The sequence below is a fragment of the Cygnus olor genome, chromosome 8 (genome assembly GCF_009769625.2).
Source record: "Cygnus olor isolate bCygOlo1 chromosome 8, bCygOlo1.pri.v2, whole genome shotgun sequence".
Taxonomy (NCBI): Eukaryota; Metazoa; Chordata; class Aves; order Anseriformes; family Anatidae; genus Cygnus; species Cygnus olor.
This window is the reverse complement of record NC_049176.1, coordinates 3,128,556-3,153,678: the sequence shown is the minus strand read 5'-3', so window position 1 is coordinate 3,153,678 and position 25,123 is coordinate 3,128,556. Positions and strand designations below refer to the sequence as shown.

Genomic DNA, 25,123 nt, shown 5'->3' with positions numbered 1-25,123 from the left:
AACAAAAAAAAAACCGCACAACTCCTACCGCTCTCCCTCCCTCCTCCCCCCCCCCAAAAAAAACACAACACAGAAAGAAAAGGAACAAACAAAAAGCCAGAAGTATGACAATATACATAATGCTTTGTTTGCAAGAGTTTATGTATGAAAGCCATGCTATCTCGGTATCATAAAAGGAATGACTGGAGAGCTATGAATTTCTTCAGCCTAATAATACTCTCAGCCACTATAAAAGGAATCCCACTTCTCTTTTCTAGCGGCTTACAGAGTTACACCTTACTGCAGACATTATGACACGCAATTTTATGCTTTAACAGCAAGACTCATTCTTAATAATTACAACAGTAAAATCCATTCTTGTCTTTTCTTCTATTTATTATCTTTCCAGTCTAACGAACAAAAAATTCCACAATAAAGGCTCAAAACAATAGTTTGTTGTGCATGCTTGCTTGAACTAAATTGTAGCTTCTATTACTTACTTACTCAAAGCATTTGCTAATGTTCAAATATGACATCCATACCTCTCTAATTTTATAGAATATGTCAATAAGCAACTTGAGAATGACAATCCATTCAAGAGTTAAAAATTTCACAGACTCAACTATGTGAAGGGAATATTTAAAATGAAGCCCTTTCGTATAATTAATCTTTATGACTAAATTAAGGGAACAGTGCTTGTCTGTGCTTCTAGGCAACACTAAAACAGGCAAATGGAATGTTACAAGAAACCAGAAACTAAAAGCAGTAAAATTCCATGAGAGAAGGACAGACAGCAGAAAAAAGGGGAAACAAAACAAAACAAAAACCAGCCAGACAGAGGCCATAGAACCTGTAGATGCTAAAAGTTTCTATAGTTTCAAAAAAGGAATGGACCGACTTAGGGAAAAATAAATCCATTCTAAGTCACTAAACACAGAAGATAATACTTTCGATGTAGGAAAGTGCCAAGTTCAAAGACTGCCAGATGCTGGCAGAACATTTGGAGGAATAAATACTGTTTGCTGACTGTGTTTATGTTCTTTCCTAAGCAGCTATTGTTGCCCCTTTCAGGGACATGTCCAGACCAGAGGTTCTTCTGGTCCTCTAATGGTCCTTACATTTTTCTGAAAACTTGTAAACAATAAATCCACACTTAGACTCCATTACAATTCACTTCTAAAATTCACATTTAAAAATAAACTAAAACCTATTATGGGAGGTATATATTTATCTTATGTCTCTTGGAAAGAAATAGAACATACTTGTAGATCTCCATGCAGGGTAAAATTGGATATAGTTAAAAATGTCTCTAAATAAAATATTTACAAGCTTTTTTTCCAAGAGCAAAACCAAAATGGTTGTTCCCAAAAGCACTGCTAGATGAAACTGCCATATTTTTAAACAGTCAAACCTTTATCTTAAACATAAGTTAAAACACAGGGGAGAAGTGAAGAAAAAAAGCTACCTATATTTTACATATGGATGCTGACATTTAGATCCCAAGCATAGTGGAGAAAACTAATAGTTTTTCAAAGCAATTTAACTGTTTCGTGAGTTGTTTTTTTTTTTAAATGTTGTCTTCACTTACCAGCTGCCAAAGAAACACAACACTGTTCTTTCTCATTTGTAATCTCATTCAGTCTATAGGGAACATCATGTAAGGAAGGAGACAGATCGGGCAAACATGAGTATTTTCCTATCCCACACATCTGGACTGAGCCCAAGGAAAGGTGTTTAACAAATGTTGATCCGTTCTGCACAAAGCTGTAATTCAACATAATTAAAAAAACAAAACAAAAACCAAAAAATACCCTTTTGCATTCAGCAATAGCAGCCTATGAAGCGTACCATTTTTCATTTACAGAAAAGTATTATGCATAATAGATATAATGGACTAACAGAATGAGTTATTCCGAGTATTGTGCATTAATTTTGCACATAAGCTTTATTTTGTAAATCACTCTTTCTTCCAAAATAGGTGCCCAAAATTCGCCTTACATTTTTAATGTATTAATGCCAACGGGAGTGTTTATGCTTTGCATACTTTTAGGGAAGATGGCAAAATAGTGAATTTGGTTTACTTTATTTGATGCCTACACACAGATCCGACACCTCAGAAGTATAAGAAAGCAAAACTATTTTATCATTTATTTAAAAAAAAAAAAAGCTTGTAAAACCTAGTCATCATTTTTAAAGACACATTTATATATATATATAAATTTATATATATATATTCATGTAAAAATAAATCATTAAATCATTTAGCACATTGTCTAAAAACAATGAAACTTGCATTCTTGACCAGTTCATCTCCAAGTATTCATAAAATATACTATGTTCCACATGCTATCACATCCATACCAAATTCTATGCCCATTTTAACATTTTTATTTTTACAAAATAATGGTGATTTGGAATACTCATAGCTAGAATAAAGCCTCTATTAAATCAACCTTCTTTCCCTTTCCAAGAAATGACACTGAAGTTCAAACAATTTCCAGAAGTAAGCAAAGTAAGCAAAGATATGAAGGATAATTAAAGGTCTTATAAAAAGGTCTTATAAAAGGTCTTATAAAAGAAACTGTCTTAATTTCAGCTAGGATAGAGTTAATTTCCCTCCTAGTGGCTGGTACTGTGCTGTGTTTTTTATTTAGGTTGAACAAAGCATCAACAACAAGTACAATCTGGTATTTTCTTTTTCCTCCAAACTTTAAGGAAGCATTGCAGTTTCACTAAGATCGTAGCAAGAAAGTTTCTGAAACATTGCAGGGAAATTCTGGCCTAATGTTTCATCCCCTACACGATGCCAGCAGTAGTTATAAATTCAAATCCAGGACAGACATCTGAACTCTCAAACTTCCAAGCCACTGCTATTAGAAGATTGATTTTCACTACCATTTTCACCATTTTCCATTCGATAGCACAAATATGAAAATATTCTAATGACGTTCTCCAACAGATAAAACATAAAAGGTGCAATTTACAGATTTTTACAAATCTGACATGCCAAGCATACCTAGACATCTGATGCCATCCCACGTCCAGAAGCGTTGTGTATGCACCCACTAATATGGCATCAAAGTAACATGGGATAAGGTAACGTGGAATTTTCTTTAAATAGGTAAACATGGCCTTCAACCATTTACCAACCTATTAAAATATAATATTAGAAGCTGATAACACTTGATAACAATGGGGTTCAAAACCAGTGCTTTTAAGATCCACCTAGTTAAAATATTTATGACAGATTTTGAACAGATTATATTATATATCCAAATTATGCTTGTCCATCACACAGATGACGTTATTGCCAGTTACTAGTATCACCACTACCATGCAACCATTCATATTCAAGAAGCATTCCGTGCTAGATATTTGTGGCAGAATTGCTGTATCCCCCTGCTCCAAAACTTCAGCCAAACTCTAAGAATGGTAGGGAAAAATGTTATATTGTTCAATGACAAATGGGCAAGAACAGCAACTACGGAAAGAAATTTCTTGCAAATAGTACATTTTCACAAACAAGTTTTTAAAACTAAGAAACAAAGGGAAGATACAACTCAGAAGCTGTCACTATGACCTGAGTGTGGGAAGGAGGTTTCTCATTGATTAAAAAAAAGACAAGACTGAACAGATGAAGCTTGAGACAAGGGAGTGAAAAATTATCGAAGACTGAATAATGTGTGGCCACTAGTGCAAATGGCTACTGATCTGGGTCTGTGACTTAAGATTCTTGAGCTTCACCATCTTCGTTTCATGGCAAAATAGTTGACACCTGAAAGTATTTATTTTCTTTCCTTCCAGTACTGTTAAAGTAGAACATGACAACCTACTATAAAGTCACTGCCACTAAAGATTGAAAACCTGCAGAAGAAGACTGTATAGATGGTGAAGTACATGTCATTGTATTACATATAACGCTATACTTTTAACCTAGAAATTAGAGGGAAAATTACCTATGTAAACACTGAAATTGTAAAATTTAGTTTCACGTGACTTTGATATAGCTATTGCTACTTCATATTTTCTGCAGAACAGAAAGAAACACTGCAAATTAAGAACTCAAAACAAAAATATGCAGACAAAATAAGCAACAACCTTGAAAGAGCACCGAGTCTGGCTACTATCAGACTAACTTGCTTTCATCAAGCTCCCATCACTGAAGTCAGAGCCATCATTTACTTCAGTACAACATTCAACAGCTTTATCTTTTCTTCTGCTTTATATCAGTACGCTTGGCTTCAGGACCAAAGCAAAGTAAGAATGTTACTCTTTCTTATTAAATTCATCACCTTGGTTACCTAAATCATGTCTTTCTCTTGTGAAATGAATGAAGGAATTGCCTTGTAGGAAAGTAAAGGACTGAGTTATAAGACAGGTAACTTGAATCTTCATAAATCATTGAATGGTTTGGGTTGGAAGGGACCTTAAGGATCATCTAGTTCCAACCCCCCCACCATGAGGGGTTCCAACTCCCCTTCCACTCAACCAGGTTGCTCAAAGCCCCATCCAGTCTGTCTTTAAACACTGCCAGGATGGGGCAAATCCCATTTTCTCAGCGCCTGGCTGTGCAGTCTTACCATAACTGTATCACAATCATGTATGCCTCAGTGGTATTTAGGCCCCCTTTTAAAAGTAGTCACTTAAAAAGATGGTTACTTCATTTTCATTTGAGCGAAAGGTAGTAAACAGAAGGAACCCTTCAGGCCCTAAATATTTTCCGTCTCCCTTTTGCAACCTACTCTTAAATAGCATTGAGAAGAGGGAAGAAAAACATATTAATGGTCTAATCTTCTAGAAGAAATTGCCTCGACAATAAATACTTTAGAGACAGACTGAACTTAAAAACATTGTAATAATTGAAAAAGAAGCAAAGCAGTCATTTGAAATCCCCAAGTCACCAAATATATATTTTTACTCACTTCTGAGCAGGCTCCAGCACGTGAAATCAGACGATTGCTGACATAATCAATCATCCAATCTCCAGATCTTAAATTATCACAAAATGGGTGGCCCAAATCATTCTTTGGTCTAATGTCTGCCATTACTGACATTAACCCTGAAGGTACAAACCCAATTCAGTATTAAAGGACACATGATTACCCAGAGGAAAAGCTACAGTGCAACAGATATATTAACTGGCTTTAACTATAATACTTTTCTTCATCTACAGTGAGTTAGGATACAACTCACAGTTTCCTTAGAGTACATCCCAGACAGTCACAAAACCCACTGCGGAATAAGTAGCATGATGGAATTCATGTGTCTGATTAATTAATTAATTTTTTTTTTAAATGACAGAGCACTGGTGTTAAAACATATATTGAAATTAATTTTGCAACCCCCACAGTATTAAAAAAAGACATTCTTGTTTAATTATGTTGTGATGATTTGATTTCCTGGAGTATAACGCCGATTACCATGGTCAAGCAGAAACAACATACTGTTTTTTATCCAAGCAGTAGCACTAGCCATTAAACAGTACTAAGGTATGATCTAAATTGAGCTGCTATATTTTACCCTTTCCATGACAGAAAAATGTAATGCTGAAACTATTACCTTGGAGGCCTGCATACTTCAGTGGTGACCAGTTTGGTATATTGTAACAACCTCCACCATCTTCTTGTTCTTCTGCCTCACACCTATACAGCACTTGATTTAGGTCTGCCAAACTTAGTTTAGAGGCAATTCTGAAATAAAGATGAAAAAAATACAAACCCAAAAACAACATTTGCATGGAAATACAGAGAGGATTTTACAAACAATTCTAGTTGCAGACTTGCATTAAAACAATTAAATACATAAAACTCCCTCACCACTTAACCTAGAAAATTAAGAGCCTGAATTTTCATATGTTCTGAGTAGTGCTGCTCAGATGTTTCTGAGTCTATTTAGAAATACCATATTAAGAGATTAAGCACAAACCCTGTAACAATCATACCCCAACACTGACAAGCACTCCATGTTAGGAAGTCTACTTTAAGCAGCAGTTACACTGAACATGAACAAAAGAGCCTGGGAACCTTTTAAGTATTAACCCTCTTTAGTCTTATACATATAAAAAGAGTATCTCAGAATTTTTATAACAATCTGACGATCCAAATCTGTCTATAGAAACAACAACAGCAACAAATCCTTCTTTTAAATGTACAGATCTTTGCTCTTACTGTGTCTTTCTCAGTTCTACTTCAGAAATCTAAAGAATACTTACGAAGAAAATAGTGTTTTTAATATGGGTGCTGAATGATCATCAGGAAGACTTCCAGATTTAAAATGAGGACTGAACTGGATCAGATGACTACGGAGTACACCAACAGCCTCTTGTGCCTTTGGATCAAGACTAACTCTGAAATACGAATGCATAATTTGTAGGAATGTAGCGCTTAAAATAACTCTTCCTAAGTCTCAAAACAAAGAATCCTATCATTCTATTTTAACTAACACAGCTATTTGGCAATTATCATGACGTACCTGAATACTATTACACTTCCTGGTGTTAAATTTTCAAATTCTATTTCTTGAACAAATTCATTTGGCCCTTTTATGGCAGTTCCAGCTTGCTTTATAATTTTACTGTCTTTAATCTTAGAAGAGAAAACATATTGGCAACTGAAATTCAATGTATTTTCTAATATAAAACATCACAAATGACAAAATATTACATCAGAACATGGGTGAATAAGGCTAATTACCTGAATGTGCTCTCTGAGTTCCACTGTGAAGTTAGGCAATCCATTTATAAAACGTTCATCTTTTTTGTAAGGATTAGTATTTCTCTCAATAGTTCTAGCCTCAAGTACTACTTCTTCAATTTTCCCTAAGAAAAGTCAAATTATGTTGTAGCTGTTAATATAGATTCTTTTGCAAACGTAAAGCAAATCCTAAAACTAAAGAAATAATGTAAAATGCAACTCAGTTGTACAACTGAAGAATAACAAGGTGACAAAACACGTGGGTAAGTGCTATAAACATTCCATAAGCATTCATTACGCATTCATCATCTGGGTTGTATTTAAAACTGCAATTTTTTATTTTATAATAAATTAACCATGAAATCAATCACCAGTTAGAGCCTGCTTTTTACTGATCAGCTCTAGTTAGTTTGTTTCTAGTTAGTTTCCTTCCTATTTTTTAGGAGACTTTGTATTAGACTAGTTTCTAAACTGCAGATACAGATAGTGTATTTTCAGAGTGTGAAAACTTATATTAATATTCAAATAATTTCCTCTGTTCTCTAAATAATCTACAAACTAAGGTGTACAAGTCCTGTAGACACTTGTCATGGTCTTCACATACAAATGTGACTGACTTAAACACAGACACACATACAGACCTGGATAACACAAAAAGCCAGTATGGAAAGCTGCTCTTCAGAAATACAGCAGAGGTAAGATGTATTCTTCGCTGCTATTAAGCTGCAAATACCTTGTATATTTAATCAATTATCACCTATGTTTATATTAGCTTTTGCAGTCCAATGTTGTTTCTTATTGAAATGTATTTTAAACCCACAAAAAATAGTTGTAAATAAGAAAGGTAAATAGCAGTGACATCCACAAAGATGATGAGATTTTGGCTTTTTTTTTTTTTTGAATCAGTAACACTTTACAAATAGCAATTTCCTCCCTTTACCCTGTAAAACTAATCACCTTCCTCTGTTAACTAGTTCTTACCATTTCACAAACACATGTACATGGCAAACTTACAGCAGAAAGTGTACTCAATAAGAATGCCTTTGAAAACCCTAAGCAAGTTTCTTACTGTGTCACCACTTTTGGGGCATACATGTTAGTACATACATAAGAAATGTTACATACTGCAAATTCTCATATTGATTTCACACACTCAAGGTTGGAAAATATGGAATTGGAATGACTTGATTTTTATGTACACCTGTCCTCCCTTGAAAAGAGATCTGATTACCTGGGATACACATTTCAGGTACTTCTTTACTGTAGAAGGAAGTCTTCGGATCCCTGAAAGCAGTTCTACTTACAGCCACAACAGACTGGTGTGTGTTAGGGCAATGTCTTGTCACTGCCACTATATCTTCATCAACTTGATCTACATACACCTAGAAAAGGTATACTATTACAACTGTGCTCACTCAGACTATAAATATAGAAAAATCACAATGTTACCCTCATATCTTGCCTGATTAAAGCCTTTAGCCCCCAGCTCCTGATGCAGCCTGTTTATGGCCAGCCTTCCTGCTAGAATTCCTGTTTGGAAATTAACTTCACCAGAAGTCAGGTGTGCTGCTGGATTCCATGTTGCATAAAATCTCTCTTCAGATACTACAGATATCTGTAAAGATATTAAGATTTTAGCAAATATCAGCCACTCTAAAAAAAGAACTGGAGGTTCCAACTATATAATGAAATTGGATGATCTTAAGTAATGCTAGCTAGTAAACTGCTTGGTAACCAAAAAACAAAACAAAAAACACTAAACTCACCATCAAATACACCACCACCACAAAACCAACCAAAATAACTCCTCCCCTCCCCTCCCCCCCCAAATATTAAAAAATATATCATAGGGCAAGAATCAAGTAATTTTGGAATTAAACTGTAAAACACAGACCTGGTGTGGTACAAGTTCATCATAACCTTTGGTGCTTCCTGTAGCACAGCATGCCATGGAAACAATCATTGCACTGGGAAGAGCATCATATGCAGATCGGTGCTAGGTTAAAAAATAAATAGAAAATGAATTAAATCCATAATTCATCCCTCCCAATTCACCATATGTAAGATATACTCAGTTTAACAGAGGAAACAACTGCTGATCATAATTTTCTTGATCATAATAGATTTACTGAAAAAAATCACTACAAATACAGTACAAAAGCAACTTAAGAGTACCCCTTAAAAACCCACTCCAGTTCACACCGCTGTCTTTCTCATCCTCTCCTGTAAAACAGGAGCTTAGGAGAATGGATGAACAATAAGAGACAGAACTGCTTACAGCAACTGAAATGAAAAAGTCAAAAAAGCTCATTAAATAGCTTTGTATACCTTTTCCCTTAAAGGACAAAGCCTTGAAATTCAGTGGAACTTGTTATAAAATGTTATTCATTGGATAAAAACTTGATCTGAAACGTTTTTCCTACATATCACTCAGAAAGAAAAAAAAAAAAAAGCATCCAGTCTGCATCAAGCCCTCCCATGGTTCAGAAACATCAATTTAGAAAAGATTAAACATAAACTTTGGTTTCCAGTTTAAATGCTCACCTGAATCGGACACTCATTATCATGTGTAATATCCATGAACAGTGCATGAGCAATAGCTGGCATCAGAGGTCTCAAACGTGGCTGAACAAAAGAGCCAACAGGTTCACCTCCAAAACGATAAACTAACCTTCCCTCCTCATGGCTATTATAAGCTGTCATTGCCTCTAAAGAAGAAAATAGGTGTTTGCATAAGAATAACTATCATATAGTACAGCATGCAGAGAGATGTTAATGCAGCATTTTACATTTGTTATTTTGGTGTGTTCAGTCATTAAAAAAAATATCACAGTACAACTTGATTCTCCAATGTAGATACCCAACTTTGAAATATTCTGTTTGCTATAATATGGGAAGGTAAGGAAGGGAGGAAAAAAAAAGCAAAAATCTGCAATGGTTTCCCCAGCGGACTTAAGAAATTCATGCAACAAAAATCAGACACGATGCAGCACTTGCATAGCAGAGCTGTGCTACAGCTTTTTCTTCTCTCACTAGAATACAAGTGAAATATTTAACCTTCTGTAAATTAATGTAGGACATTTTTTCTTGATTTACAGCTAGTACTGTATTTTTTGCTGAGTATCAGAAAGCCACAATACAAGAACTGTGCTTCTTATTACATTGAGTATGAAACTAAAAGTGCATAATCCAGAAGCAAACATTTCTTTGGAAAAAGTACATCCTCTATAATCTCTGGTTGGAAAGACACCACATATACAGCAAGCCTACCTCTTATTAAGGAGGTAACGCCCAGCCTATTCACAAAGATATTGTCCAGCTCCTCATTTCCTGTGAACAGCTCAGCCACTACAAACAAATCTGCTCGCAATTTTCTAGCTGTGTCCAGCATGTACTGCAAAAAGCACAGCCAAAAAAGCCACAGAAAAGGGAAAGGTAGACACAAAAGTGGACAAGTTTCAAAGCTAGGCAGGGATTGACAATAGGAAAATGCCATGCAGCAAGGACAAATAGAAAGCCAAAATTAAGGAATTAAAAAAAAAGTTGAGTTACAGAGGATGACACAAACATAAGCAAAAATCAAGAATTAGGATACAACATAGAAATTAAATACAACACAAAGAAAAGATAATTGCATAAGCAAAGAACGTAAATATGTAAGGAAAAAAAGCATACCAATGTTAGTGTCACATTAAAAACTCTGAACCATACATGACAATCCTTTATAACTTTCAACTGCTTATTGTACCTCTAATCAGGCTGGTAATTCCCAGGCGGTTGACAAAAACATTGTCAATGTACTCACTGCCCGTGAAGAGTTCAGCTATCACATAAAGATTAGGTCTGACTGATCTGGCTGTTGCTAGCATCTCCTATAGATCATAATACATATTTAATGATATTTAATGGAAGTCATCCATTGTCAGCTACATATATGCAATCATTGATGTGAATCTTAACCAAACATAGATGAGTTCTTAACACATGCAGTTCATAAAAATTATTACTAACAGGTAGCATTCATAAAATTATGTTTTTATTTTATAGAGATCTGTAGATTATCTGAATAATTCTAGAAAATCTTCTGAAGATTTTAAGCTAATTAACTTGGTTTTTAAACAAAAATTTGACTCAAAATGCAAGAACAAAAGGTTGGATAAGAGAGATATCTGTCAAAATAAGAAATTATTGCAGGACTTTGGTTAAAGCCTTTGAGGTTACCATTCAAAAAATAGTAACAAGTGAAAGAATGGCAGAAGTTTTGAAAATGGCTGCATTTAAGAGTCACTTACAGCTTTGGTGTGGATGCATAAACTGATTTAAGGGAGCTCTTCACAGATTTAGGGAAGCTCTGTACCCAAGCTACGACTTTGCAGAACTCAAATCTATATAAAGATATTTTACTAATTAAGTACAATTTCTGGATGTAGTCAGCTGGGAACTTACTGGGAAACAATAAGTGATAAATGTTAGCAATAATCCTGACTGACTGAACTTTTTGTAGGTGTTCTTTACCAACTTTTAAATTCTGGAATGTAAAACACTTTCTGTTTATTTCATCAACAGCAAAACATACAGGAAAGTATCAGTGTTTGTTTGCCATCCAGGTCTTGGAAATGACCAAGTCTAGTACTGACATACTAGATACTGGCTGTGACTGCACTTCAGTCCACAGATACACGATGGAAAAGTTACCCATGCCCATCAGTGTCTACAGAATCTCAGCTGAAATGGAGAATGGAGACATACAATAGCTATACCATTTTGCTAACTGTTCAAAGTAGCTGAAACCATATCTAAACATTGCCAGTCAAAAAACTTTATCAAGAAAATTCATTCACTCTGCCATGTAGATTCTACAGATTTTGTAGAAGCAGTGCAGAACTTATTTCACAGTCAGAAACTGCTTTATCATAAATGTGTTTAATTTTGCGTACCTCAGCTACGTGAATAGGTGTTGAGTGACAGTTGTCAAGACGAATGCCATGGAAATATTTGGCAGTGATTTCAGTGTATTTTTTCATATGTGCCCAGAGGTATGGGCAGTCTTCAGGTTTGTTCCCATAACGCAGTTTCACACTGTCTCCCCAGCAAATAAGCTCCCTTCTCAAGTAAACATTTGAACCTGTAAGGGAAAAAAAATCACTACAATAGAGCTATAGAACAGAATGTGGACCAAAATGAAGATGTGGCAATTCGTTTTCTACTTCTTAAGAGTAGGAGAATGCTGTGATGATGAGTAAAAATTCTAACAATAACAGTATCAACTCAAAATCTATATACTTTATACTGATGTATAATTTCAGACTACTCCAAGGAAATATGAATAGTGCACATCCAAAGAAAGCAAATTTTTATGTCCATGTAGCTATGCTGCTACTAGGGTAGAACCAGTTGCATTTGTTTTTCCAGTTACTATACTTGTGCCTTTCCATACCATCTTTTCATGCTGCTTTATGGCACACAATATTCCAGCTGAGACTACAAATGTGGAACACAATTACACAGCATTCAAAAAGCCACAGACCAATTAAGAGAGAAAACTCAGTAATGGAATTTAGATAAAGTAACTAAAATCAGTGACCTAAGGAATGAAAAAATGTGCCCAGGCAACTCAACAAAAGCACCTATGAAATATTTTTGACTTTCTCTATGTGAAGGGGAAATACAACAACAACAAGGCATTGAAACGTCTGCAGATTATTTTGCAAACATAAGGCATTTGCCAACACATATCACTCTGAACTACCAAACAGATTAGCTTCTAAAGCAGACTCAGCAAAACTCTTGGATGGATGTTGTTAATTACAATTAAACTGGCCTTTGTTTGATTCAGTTTACAAAGCAAGTTGGAAAACAAGACTTGCCAGCCTTGTTTTTACTGGATATCAGTACTGTCCTCAGAATAGTTAGAATGTAATATTTTACTGCACGGCAAATTCACACCCTATCTTACCTTCACAAGCAATCCACGTACTTAAGTGGATTAATTTTCTTGACCATGCCTGCATACACAAGTGTTATGAATCACATAGTGAAGGTGTCCCTAATGCAGGGCCGACAAATACCTAGAGCAAACTTAGATGTCTACCTTCAGGGAGAAGCAGATCACTGTTAGCAGTTAGGTTTTAACACTAATATCAATATATTCAGCTCAGTCATTAGCGACCCTTCCCCTTTGTGAGCATAAGAATGGGCCTTTCTATTCTGATGCAGAATACAGGCTACAAAGAATAGAAAAATAGATCAGTTTGGTCTCTGTGGAGAAAGACAGCTTTGTCCTCAACTGGAACTGAAGCTTGACATAGCATAAAATACTATCTAATCTCATTCTGCCCCCCCCAAAAAAAAACTTTTTTTTTTTTTTAAGTACTAAGACAAATTGAAAAAAAAGAATTAAACCTCAGAGAGTAACTCTGTAATATTTGACTATTACTTTGAAAACTCTCAACCCATTCCTTCTGCCCTGAAAAGAATCTAACAAAAAATTGGATTGGATAGGTAATCTTTATTCAAGTTCAAATATATTTGAGGGTTTTGAAGAAAGCACACACTCTCATTCCCAAAACACAAAGAGATTATCTGTGAGCTAATTCAAAAATTAATTATATAGCTTTTCTGTTAGATAATGACTACCAGCAATTTTACAATAGCATATCAATGCAATTTTCAACATGTTTCGACCTACAGTTATGCTGAGAGAGACTTCACCATGGTGCAGCTCCACATGTAGCTGGGGTGACCTACTTCTTCAATGCTGATGCTGAGAGGAGAGCAGAGAGTCCCTCTCTACTGTCTCTTTCCCTGTCCGATCTCAACATCATCTCAGGTGCCCACCTTTCCACTGCCTGACATGCACACACCGGACTTTTCAAGAAGCCAGGTTTTGCTCACTAATGCAGCAAAATACCATTAATCTTTTTATCGTACTAGTTTTCTGATGCCTTATGAAAATGCCAACTAGTAGTGGTGTTGAAACAGTGCAAGGTAAGCAACAATGACAGAAGTAGGGGAGGCGGGATGTCTCCCTTTCACTGACAGAAAGCTGATAATTTCCCTCTCATACCTTGTGACGCTGTATCTCAAATTCCAGTTTTTACAACTGACCTTCTGTATGCTGAATGGGAAATAGAAGTGCTATAAAGTGAGTATCTGCTTGCTATTCTGCTTTTTCAACTTCACAGGAATATATATGGGAAAATTAGACTAAATAAAGTAATATTTGCTTTGGCTATAATATCAAAACATTTACAAAATGATTCAAATTTCTTTTACAAACCTGGTTCTGCAAAGTTTCTAAGAGGATCATCACCCATAACCCATCCATTATGGGCCATGAAATAGCAAGCTTTTTCTGGGTGATGTATCATAGCTTCTTCCTCCTCCACAGTCAGGTCTTTGAATGGATAAGTAAAATACCTATGGAATTAACAAATAATTCAAAAAAGAGAAATAAACCAAAATCCATTGTCTTAGAAATTAAAATATTTGCTATGAACTGACTTGTAGACAAAAGATACAAGAAGGCAGCTGTCAGACTATAAATGATGGTGAGTTTTCTATTTTGTATCATGTTTTGAAGGAGAAAGGACAGGTGCTGCCACTACCTTGGTGCCAGCTGGTAGTGTAAGACTAAAGCCTCGACCCTTCAGATACATTAATGGCATCAAATATATCAGACTTTCCTAGTTCCACTCCTGTTCCATCCACAAGAGAAATTAGCACTATGTAAGGCTTCATTGTGCTCTGAGTATTATTTCAAGCTGCCTTAAGTCACATTTATTTAATAAAGAGTTATTATTGTTGCTTTAAAAAACAGTCATCTCATTGATAAAGTGGCATTTATCTATGGGAAAGAAAATATAGTTGCACTTATGTTTATTTTAATTAACTTTGAACTCACTTTCCCTGGATAGACTAATAGTTTTCAACAACAACAACAAAAAAACAATACCTGGTAACTAAAGGATATTTTCTACTAATAGGACCCAGTTTAGGACCATGACCAGACAGTCGTTCATAAACCACAGTCCCCGCAAGACAATTGACTGCCTAGAAGTAATTAAATTATGCATTATTAGAATGCCTGAATATATTTGCAATTTAAAGCAATTCAACATTAAAACACAGAAGTTATAAGACCTGCTCTTGATGGTGATTAATCTGTCTGTGTTGCTCAGCATTCAGTTCCTCAATCCTCTTGCGAAACCAGTTACAACACTCTTCTATTGCTCCTGGTCCATTGCTTAGCAAGAAGATACAAAGCAGAGAACAATTGAAATAATTTAGTTTTAAAACACATAATTAAAATGAATTAAAAAAAAAAAAGATTTTTCCTATCTCTGAAAAAAATATTTATTTGGTTTTGTAAATTTAACTTCACTTGCAATTTTAACTTCTGATTAATATTACAATACCTGTGCGGTATGAATGTTGCCAATGCTATATTCATATCTACAGTACAGCCAAATCGTCTATAATCAGGGTCCTGAACTATTTGAAGATGTTGATTTGGATCAGATTTAGTGCTCATTTTGCCTGAGGACAAAATAGAAAACTATTCACAAAGTGAAAATAGAAATTACATTTAAAAGACACACAACTTTTACAGTTTGAGCATAAGTAATATATGGGTAGACCAAAGGTTATAGAGTGGCGCAAAGGAAAAAAATATTTAAGATCTGACAGCTGGCTACTCAAAAACATCTGTGCTCAGTTACAATATTGAATCCTGGCAAAAACAAAAAAAAAGAATTTTTGTTATTTATTTCCCAGACTATGAAGCACAGTCTTCAAATGCTTTACCGTTCCTCAGAACATTCTTGCATGCTCTTATCAGCATGGTAGATTTTTCATACCTCCCCAAAAATTGGATTATTTTTATTTTCCAGCTATTTTTTTTAAGTTTACCTATAAGGTTTATTGAATTATACATAAAGAATCCACCTGTTCCAGCAACACACTCTTTCTTTACCTTGAGTTAGAAGGGTTTTAAATTGTTCCACAGCTTTATTAACATCCACTTGGAAAAATTCCCACAGTTTAATTTTTGGATATATCTCTTCCCAAATTATTTTACGGACACACTGTAAAAATAAAAATTGTGTCAGTTAATGTTCATGATTAATATAAACACACAAAAAAAGATAAGTGCTTTGTTCGGAAAAAAATAGTGAAATGAGGGATTATTTCAATAAATATATCTGCAAAGTATATATTCTGTGCATTTCCACAACCTTAGAACTGTTCAAGGTTTATTCAGCTATTTACAATGTTCATTGCCACATACTTAATTCTCATTTACTTACATTCAGGTGATGATCATTTTCAATCAACGGAGGGACCCCTTTATCAATACACTTTCCATCAGCCACCATACAGGTCAAGTGCCACAGAGCTCTATCTAAGACCCAAGCTGGCTTCAGGTGAGGAGAATTCACAAGGTTATAGCCACATTCTGGATGCATCCTGAGCCACTCACTGTTAGTAGCTTATTCAAGAAAGGCGGGGGGGGGGGGAAAAAAAGTACACAAGCTGAATACTCAATTGTTTTACACAAAAATCTTAACACCAGGAAGCTAAGGTACTATGTCATGTTTAAGCAGTTCACATTTCAACTGAAGTTTTCCATGCTAATAGGAAATAATGTCTTATGCAGATCTGTGCATCACTGATAGCTATTTATTTTGCAGTGCAGTCAATTGCAGAGAAAATTTTTGTTAGTTACATAAAAATATATAATAGTACCACCAGTCCTAAAACGCTTCAGGAAAAAAACACATTTGTGTTGCTGGAAGTAAATGAAATAATGGATGTGTAAACCCCCTGTGTGTATTAAAAACAAAACATACATCCCAAACCAAAATTATTGATGGCCTAAGGTGTTATATATATTTTTATTCTTAACCCTATCAGATGCTACACACACAGAGAACAAGACACCAGGAGCACTCACATGCACTCCAAGAAACAATTAGCAAAAAATGTAGTAAAATGGACATTTAAGAATGGATTAGCTCTGACACTTGTGTAAATGATGAAAAGCACAGTGGTGGGAAGGGGTGCCACTGAGGGTCACGCGGGAAGATGAGCACACCTTCTGGTGCATACAAACTGAACACTAACATGTTCACTAACACTAACTGATGTGTCTACTTTCTAAACTAACCCTGTAGAATCAACAAGCGCCAGATGATAATAGGTGCAGAATATTAGGTATGAACTCAAATATGAAGAGCCTTTAATTGAAAATGGGTATGATATTCTAATACAGACAATAACATGCATACAATGGTATGAGTAAATACATATAACGCAATGAGAACTTTAATTCTGGAAAAATAACAAAAAAAAGACTTGAGTAGTTAATTTCTTTCCATTTTCAGAACTGTCCCAAACACACAATTTAACTGAAAATAATTTCCATATATTCTTTTGAATGTAACAATTGAAAAACTTCACATACAAAAAAGCATAAGAAAAAATCTGCTGCTTAGGTTTTACAAGCTTTTTTAGAAATAGTTCTTCACAGAACACATCTTAACATTTAGAAAAACAGAGAAAAATAAAGTAACACCTAACAGAAGAGAAAAAATATAACAAGTTATTATATTGGAAACAGTGAAATAGTAAATAAGATGCCCAAAATTATAGCAGAACAACTAACAACTAAAAAACAAGTCTGCTTAGTTCGAAGTTCAAACTAAAAAATGAAAGGTAAAGAAAATAGTGTGATCTCTCACTCTATAGTATGAATAGCTCTTCTAAACACCCTCCTGCATATCTAAAGTCCATTATGACTACGGCAAAATTCCATGTTTATAAGGTCAAACCATTTGTGGAAGTTAAGAACTTCATGGTTTAAATGTCATAAACAACTAAAAAGCACTTTACTTATTTTAAAGTTGCATATAGCAGTAATAAACTCAGGCTGTTAAAGGCCATTCTAGGCCAACCAGATCGCTTTCCTTTCTCTCTCTCTCTCTCTCTTTTTTATTTAAATGTATTCTTGCAGTAAGAACCATGATTTACTATCTGTATCCCTTCTGAAGGGAATGGCAGCCCCAAAAGTGAACATGTACCAAGTTACCAGGCGGGGTTTGCAAGTCTATCTACGATACTCCTGCTAACATGCCAAAGATGCATCTATGTTTAAGTTTAATGCATACATCAACGTTATGTTTAACATCAGACCACAGATGCTGGCTTTTGTTAGAAACTAACAGAGATGTTAACATCAAAAACTGATTCCCACCCTTCTCTACTATACAAGCTTTCTCTGCTCCTTTCCAGTGTGTAAAAAAACAAAACTAACAAACAAAAACAATTAAGAAAAAACAACACTTCAGCTTAACCACCTCACATTTAAATTGAGCTGTCTGACTTTATAGCAGGAATGGTGGGGGAGCATCGCCATTTTATACAGTGGTCTCAGCTAGAAAGAAGAAACTATAATGATAATGACTGCTGTAAGCTGAGGGGTCATGAGCTGTTAGTATTACCAGCGTTAGAGGATTTAGTGTGAGACAACACAGTGCTTTAGATTTTTAATGCAGATATGCTGTGGAATTAATAAACATGCGCCAGTATCCATAATCCACTCAAAATAACTGACTATGCATTTCACATCTTTTACATTCAAATGAGTCTGTGAAATATATCTTATAATTAAATCATCCTAATATGCAGGAATTAACTGGTTTTAAATTAGAAATTTCTGTTCAATTAAAATGCGAAAAATAGTCCAATTTCCATCTTATCAAGCTGTACACAAAAAAAACTGAAAAAAAACATTTAATAAATTTTCTTATTACAAAAGCCCGTAAAATATCTACCTCCACATGCAACACCATGACTTAAGCAGACATTTATCATTTATAGGCATTTCTGCTTATGCTAAGTTTGGCTTTTAACAAAGTCTGTAGCCAGTTGCAAATCAAGAGTTTTGATAATGAACAACCGAAAGGGAAAAAAAATCCAGCATTCTTATTGCAAGTTTATAAGTTTGAAAGCAGACAAAGCCATCAAATACAGCTTGATTAATGACTTAAGTCAGAATAATGGTCATTTGAAGATGCTTATAAACATCCTTTCACCATGATATAACGTAAAAAATAGTTTACTCATCCATCCCTTGAAAATGAATTTGAGCTCTTAATATAACCAAATAAAGTCCTTCTGCAAACATAGCCAAATATCAATATGACTTTTTCCCTTATATTCTGGAGTACAATAATTAGACTTAGATATTTCTGTCCATAAAAACATTTTCCTTGGTAGCATGCAAATATATACTGTAAAAAGGTGACGGGATCTCAAGAACATATGATAAAAGAAATGGACTTTTAGTTGGTAAAGTGCAAGAACTTTTTATCTGCTGAGAATGTTGAAAAGCCAACTTCCCTAAGACATATGGTCAATAACTACACTTAGGAGAGTAACATTTTAACAAACAGATAGGGCAAACAACTGGGCCCATATTACTTTGCAGATTGATTGGATAGGAATGTTTGACAACAGTCAACACCAAAGAACAAAAGCAAATAACTCTTGTAATTCATAGATATCTATGTAACCATTTTTGTTGGTGGTCGTTTTGTTTTTTAAATCTCAGAGGACTGTGACTTGAACATACACAGCCATTTGTTGTTTTCTCTGCCATATGTATACTAATTATTGTGATCTTCAGGATTACAGTATAATCAAAATAATATCATTATCTAAATAATCAAGCTTATGAATATTGAAGTGTTATCATTTAAACTTTATCAGTCATACTGAAAAAAGCCCACTGTCCCTCTGTACAGAACACATACCTTTAGCTATGAACTGCAATTAGATGAAAAACCTTCAGTGCTTTGGCACATCTATGCTTAAAAAAAAAACAACACAAAAACAGAACAACCCCCCCCTACTTCCCACCAACACACACAGAGCTGTAACATTTCCTCCATTGCTTAATCCTAGCCTCTTGTCCCTATTCTGTTTGTTATCTGCATGTTAGAACCGAATTTGAGCAGCAATAAAAATGACCCTGTTTAACAAGAAAGTAGTCAGTTTATGTTCACCAAATACATTAATTATGCAGATTCCATTCATTTATGTGAGCGCTGCACACCACAGATCTTAAAAATAAGCATGATATTATGAAAAATAGAGATGCATACACAGTTTATTAATTCATCTTTGTGAAGGGCTCTATTCACTCAAGTTACAATACAAAATTATTTTACACCTGTTATGGAGATGTATCTGTTGTAATTGTAAAGAACTCTCCTAGACTTGAGAGATTCAAAAACAGAAAAACTAAGCTGCTAAAACACTACTTAAAGATGTGTTAGAGGGGGAGAAGTTAAAGGAGATGATGAAATATAGGACCAATTTGATTGTTCACACAGAAATCATACCAGTATGATTGTAGACTACATCTGTGATGCAAAGCATATTCCATTCATTCTTCATTTTTTCCACAAGAGCTCCTATATCACTCCAAGTGCATTTTTTATTATGGCTTGAAAATTCAGGATTTACTTCTAACTGATCAGCCAGGGAATAACATGATCTAGACAGTCCAAGCTTCTGCAGTGGTGTAAAATGAATCATGTTGTAACCTATGTAATAATAAACCATTTATTTAATAAGAAAATAAAATTTCAGTCAAAAAAAGTTGATTGACAGAAGCATAAATTACAGGTATACCACATATCTAAACCTAGTGTCCAGAATATCCACTGTAAATTCAGCTTAATCTTCCCCTTAAAATTCTGCCTAATATAAGCTTTAAAAATCATCCTGTCATTTCTACAAACTCCTGTATCTACCTGAAATCAACACGACAAAAGTAACTTCCTATTATCGGGAAATTCAGAATTTTTGCACTTCTGCAAATATCTAAATCATTTGACTGACTTAATCTGTTAATTAAATTTAATCTAGTGGAAAATATTTTATTTACAAACTAAAGGGCAAATGAACTGTTTATACTGAAGCTCTTCAGTGCAACTTTGTTTTCTCATCACAAGATTAAAAAAAAAGTGTATATCCTTTAATATGCATATCGGCATTACCTGTTTCTTTTGCCACTTTAAGCCTATCTTCCCATTCATGAAATGGTCCCAGACACTTAGCAAGGAACGTCTGGAGTGTAATGCAATCCAAAGGTAACACATGATTATCAGCTCCAACACGCAAAATAGGATCCACAACTATGTAACCTCCACCACTTTTCTCGTTTCTAGGAGAAATTGATTTACATTGGTATAGTAAATGCACATTGTACTAGTCAGTTACAGAAGCAGAATCCAACAAGCACAGCTATTTCAAAAATACAGTGCCTTAATAGACTGGTTAGGGGGGTTGGTGAGAGAAAGGACTGCAGGGAACCTAACAGGAAACACTGAAGAGATACTCATCTACTAGACACCATCTCTCTACTGCAGTTAACGCCACTTGCTTACAAGAATACAATTAGGCTACAGAGCTTTAAACTCTGCAAAAGTGATACCTTTGTTACCCTGGTTCCTCCTTTAAGAATACAGATGGAAACAAAGAAAACAAGTGCCCACCTTTTACACAAAGACCTCTATTCGGACCACTATCCTGAGAAAGAGACCTGAGCTAAATGCCCTAAGCCTGAGGGAATTTAGCCAGCAGCCCCTATCTTCCAGGAGCTCAGAATACTAGGCCATTACAGTCATTCTCTTCTGTTGACACAAAGGAGGAAGTAAAGTACATGAAATAAAAAATGACAGAACCTCTATGCTAGAAAGACAGGCAACACCATCCCAGGGCAATGAAGAAAACACATCTTACTCACTTGGATATTTAGAATACTGATGATTTTGAAATCTTGTAAAAATGTCTTGCCTTTCCAACACACACAGAAAATTGATCATTGTTCTGTATATTCTGCAGATGACTTTGCAGAAAGTCTTAGCCACAAAAACTGTGTCTTTCACTAGCAGATTTCGATAGATTCAATTTTTGCATTTGAAAAATGCAGGGGAAAATTATGTTTTTCTTCTTAAAAGTGATTTCTTCAGTTTAAAAATAAACTAAGGGAGCAGACTGCATTTGGCTGTAAGTATAGTGCTTCACTTACCCAAGACTGAAATAGTATTGATATGACCCAGAAATTTGGAGATCTAACTTGCAATATTTGTCAGAGTCATCTTCTTTTCCTGTGGGATTGTGCCATGATAATGTCCTGAACTTGTGGCGATCAAATAATTCTCCAGAAGCTGGATAATTAGTGCACACGGTAACATGCTTTCCTTGAAGAGTTGGGCCCAATCGGAACTGTAGTTCAAACCCTCAAGGAAAAAAAACAAAAACACAGACATCTCATCAGGAGTACTACCTATTTCTACTCTGTAATAAAAAATTATAATCTGGTATTATGTTAAGAAGAAAATATACCAATATATCTACCAAGACCTTTTGCCAAATGGTCATCTTTTCTCCCTACTTTCCAAACCTTTTTCCTTGCACACTTCACATAAGTCTTTTTCCCTTTACTTATATGGTACCTTTCCAATTTGTTCTGCTTTGATATATAAAAAGTCTAGGAAACAAAATACAGCAGAAGATCATGGTCATTAGACTACACATATTTTTATGCACATTTTGTTATATGTAGTATTGTTAAAAAATCTAAAAGGTAAATCTTAAATTTACCAAGTCTATATATTAAGCTGATCCATGAAAATATCTAGAAAAAAAAAAAAGGAACAAATTTGAAAACAAAATATTTCAAATCCATTCAAATCCATTCTCCATTTAAAGTTCACTTAATCCTAAATTCCTTATGCTTTCAAGTGCAAAATGACGTATACTTGTGTGTAATCTACAGGGTACAGACTGTTAAACTGAGAGCTCAGCAAGTCAAGGGGAGCTTTGTATATGTGCTGCAGCTCACACACACATCAGAAAGAGCAGTACTCAGACTAAAGATACCCATGACAGAGAGAATACAATTAAGTTAAAAATATTTGGACCTAAAATTATACTGTAGTTTGCTAAGCTGGATATGAAGAAATCAGTGTTGTCAAGAGGCTTCAGAATATGTTTTTGCTTTCAGGTATGAGAGCCTCCATCAGGTACCTGGCTAATTACAGAGCCCCTTCAAATGACTGAAAGAGGTCTAAGTGCTTGCACAATGGCTTTTACTAAGTTACACACTAGTCATGCAGCTGACTGTAGTAACACAGCTACTAGTCCTAATAGTCTACAAAATTAGAATTTTAAGCAAAAGAAACCCAAATATTTGTACAGAGACAAAATTATTAATACACCCATAATTAATTATAAAGTCTAAAAAAAATTGAACAGTGGCAAGTTCTAGCATCTTGAATTGGAGGAAAAAAAACACATGAACAAACAACAACATAACACTCATGCTTGCTCATGAAATAGAGCCCCAGCAACTCTGATCTGATATTAATCAGATCTCAATGTCTGAGTACATTTAAACGAAAGTCTCACCAAGCTTACAGCTTCTCTTATTAACATAATCACAACTACCCCGAAAACTTCAGGTACAATAGTGGTTTTAGCATCTGAATGTCTGCCAGGTAAAATGAAGCTCATTTGATTAAAAAAAAAATGCTTACATTAAAAAAATCACTTCTGGAAGGTTAACTACACTCTCAACAGTAATGTCCTGACATTTTATTACAGTGATTACTAAAATTAGAGCACAGGGATATATGCCATCGATATCTTATTTCCTGTAACAGTTATACTGATATCAAGAATGCTGTGCTCAAAATTAGCTATGCCCTCTCAGAGACTGCCATCAGCAGAGACATTTTGAATGTCTGATAGCCACGCACTTCTGTCCAACTCCTTCCAATAAAATTTACAGAACTGGGAGGAAGAGTTAATAATGGAGGTTAGGGTCAACTCTGCACTTATTCACTAATGGCATTTTTCTAGATTACATTGCTAGAAAATTTTGAAATCAATATACTTGAAGAGAATTCTTATTCTCATGAAACAAAATCTTGCTCCTCTACTAAACCACTTTGACATTAGCTTCCTGGGTCAACAACAGCAAGTAATAAAAAACAAAAAAGATTTATGAGCAATAAATATTGCTGCATTGTTAAAAATGATTTCTAAATAGAGTGGCTTTAATTTTAGCCTGAATTTAATGACCAGCATAATAGCGGCCCAGTTCTAGTTTTTTTTTTTTTTTTTTTTTTTGGGCAAACAGACTTAAGAACACTTTCAAAGAGAAACAATATCAAGTTCTTATTACTATGCAGGCACAATACCAATATAGCACAGCTATAAGAAATCTGACAGGCACGATAAGAAGATTTAGGAGGAGCTGGGGACCCTGCATTCTGAAATGTTACCTCAGGCTTCCCAAGAAGTTAGTGTCATCGTTATATTTCAAAGCTATTTTATTAAAGATGGGGTGTTACATAACATGTTGCAGATTAATACTTCAGAGTTTGACTTAAGAGGACTTTTTTAGGTCAGCATGGCACCGTTACACAGAGAGAAGCTCTGTCCTGCACAGACTGTAAAAAATGCCTCACACGAAGACTAACAGCTCCCAGCTGCTCTTCATTTCTCGAGTTTTGTGAACCATGACCGGAGCCCTCAGAGCTCCGCAGTGGAAGCAACCGTACCAGAAATTGTGTCATATTAAAAGAACGGGAAAAATAAAACCAAACCAACAGCCCCCCAACCACGACCACAGGCTGACCCCCCTCCCTCTCTCTGCCCGAGGAAGGCGGAGAGCTGCTGGCGAGCTGCCCTCAGCCGGCCCCGACCCACCTTGCTCCAGCCTGAAGAGGGTCTTGTCCAGCTTCTCCATCTCGTTGAGGTACAGCAGCCGCGTCTCCTTACCGCTCGGCATGGCTGCTGCCGGCTGCCTGCCGCTCCTCCGGCGGCGGGAGGCTCGCTGCGGCTCGGGGGAGGCTCGCCCTGCCAGGAGGAACACACACACGAAGCTAACCCGTCAGCGGCGGCCCGGGAAGCAGGCGGCCGCTCGGGAGCGCCTCACGCCGCCGGTGCCGCTTACATCTTCCGCAGCCCCGGGGAGAGCGGGGATGGGGCGAAAGGGGAGGAGGAGGAGGGCGGCAGGAAGCCTTCAGCCCTCCCCCGGCCGGCGGCAGCAGCACCCCGGAGCAGCTCCCGGCCCCGAGCCGCCTCCGGGAGGGGCACGCCTGACACCTGTCATCCCGTCGCCCTGTCACTCTGTCACCCCGTCACTCTCCCTGCTCGCCCACTGCCGCCGGGCCCCATGGCCGCCATACTCACGGGCGGGACCGCGGCGGCGGCTGCCGAGGCTGAGAGGAGCCGGGGCAGGAGCGGCCCCGGGCGGACAGACGTCACTCGCACACTCGCCAACAGCGGCGACAGACCCCGCAGAACCCTTCCTGGTCCTGCAGTTTTTTCGCTGTTTTACAAATAAACTTCATCGGCTCGGGCGGCGCCGG

General features: G+C 36.0%; 1 protein-coding gene across 5 annotated transcripts in view; it reads right to left on the bottom strand.

The window, feature by feature from the left end:
- AGL (amylo-alpha-1, 6-glucosidase, 4-alpha-glucanotransferase) overlaps nt 1-25,122 on the bottom strand; it is a 36,770-nt gene extending 11,648 nt beyond the window's left edge. Inside the window, exons 1-24 of one of the 5 annotated variants that reach the window (XM_040566249.1) lie at nt 24,858-25,122; nt 24,459-24,608; nt 21,772-21,982; nt 20,738-20,904; nt 20,078-20,281; nt 15,980-16,161; nt 15,646-15,757; nt 15,089-15,209; nt 14,814-14,916; nt 14,626-14,723; nt 13,951-14,090; nt 11,609-11,796; nt 10,420-10,543; nt 9,216-9,379; nt 8,566-8,667; nt 8,134-8,286; nt 7,903-8,053; nt 6,672-6,796; nt 6,451-6,563; nt 6,191-6,325; nt 5,539-5,669; nt 4,902-5,038; nt 2,996-3,129; nt 1,568-1,743 (exon numbers count right to left, since the gene is read on the bottom strand). In XM_040566249.1, the coding sequence (XP_040422183.1) occupies nt 1,568-1,743; nt 2,996-3,129; nt 4,902-5,038; nt 5,539-5,669; nt 6,191-6,325; nt 6,451-6,563; nt 6,672-6,796; nt 7,903-8,053; nt 8,134-8,286; nt 8,566-8,667; nt 9,216-9,379; nt 10,420-10,543; nt 11,609-11,796; nt 13,951-14,090; nt 14,626-14,723; nt 14,814-14,916; nt 15,089-15,209; nt 15,646-15,757; nt 15,980-16,161; nt 20,078-20,281; nt 20,738-20,904; nt 21,772-21,982; nt 24,459-24,608; nt 24,858-24,864 (3,328 nt within the window). In that variant the 5' untranslated portion in view covers nt 24,865-25,122. Of the gene's footprint in view, nt 1-1,567; nt 1,744-2,995; nt 3,130-4,901; nt 5,039-5,538; nt 5,670-6,190; nt 6,326-6,450; nt 6,564-6,671; nt 6,797-7,902; nt 8,054-8,133; nt 8,287-8,565; nt 8,668-9,215; nt 9,380-9,941; nt 10,066-10,419; nt 10,544-11,608; nt 11,797-13,950; nt 14,091-14,625; nt 14,724-14,813; nt 14,917-15,088; nt 15,210-15,645; nt 15,758-15,979; nt 16,162-20,077; nt 20,282-20,737; nt 20,905-21,771; nt 21,983-24,458; nt 24,609-24,705; nt 24,828-24,857 lie in introns of those variants that run through there. The other 4 variants (XM_040566250.1, XM_040566251.1, XM_040566248.1 and 1 more) reach the window with 4 other exon arrangements.
- Between the last annotated feature and the right edge of the window lies 1 nt (nt 25,123).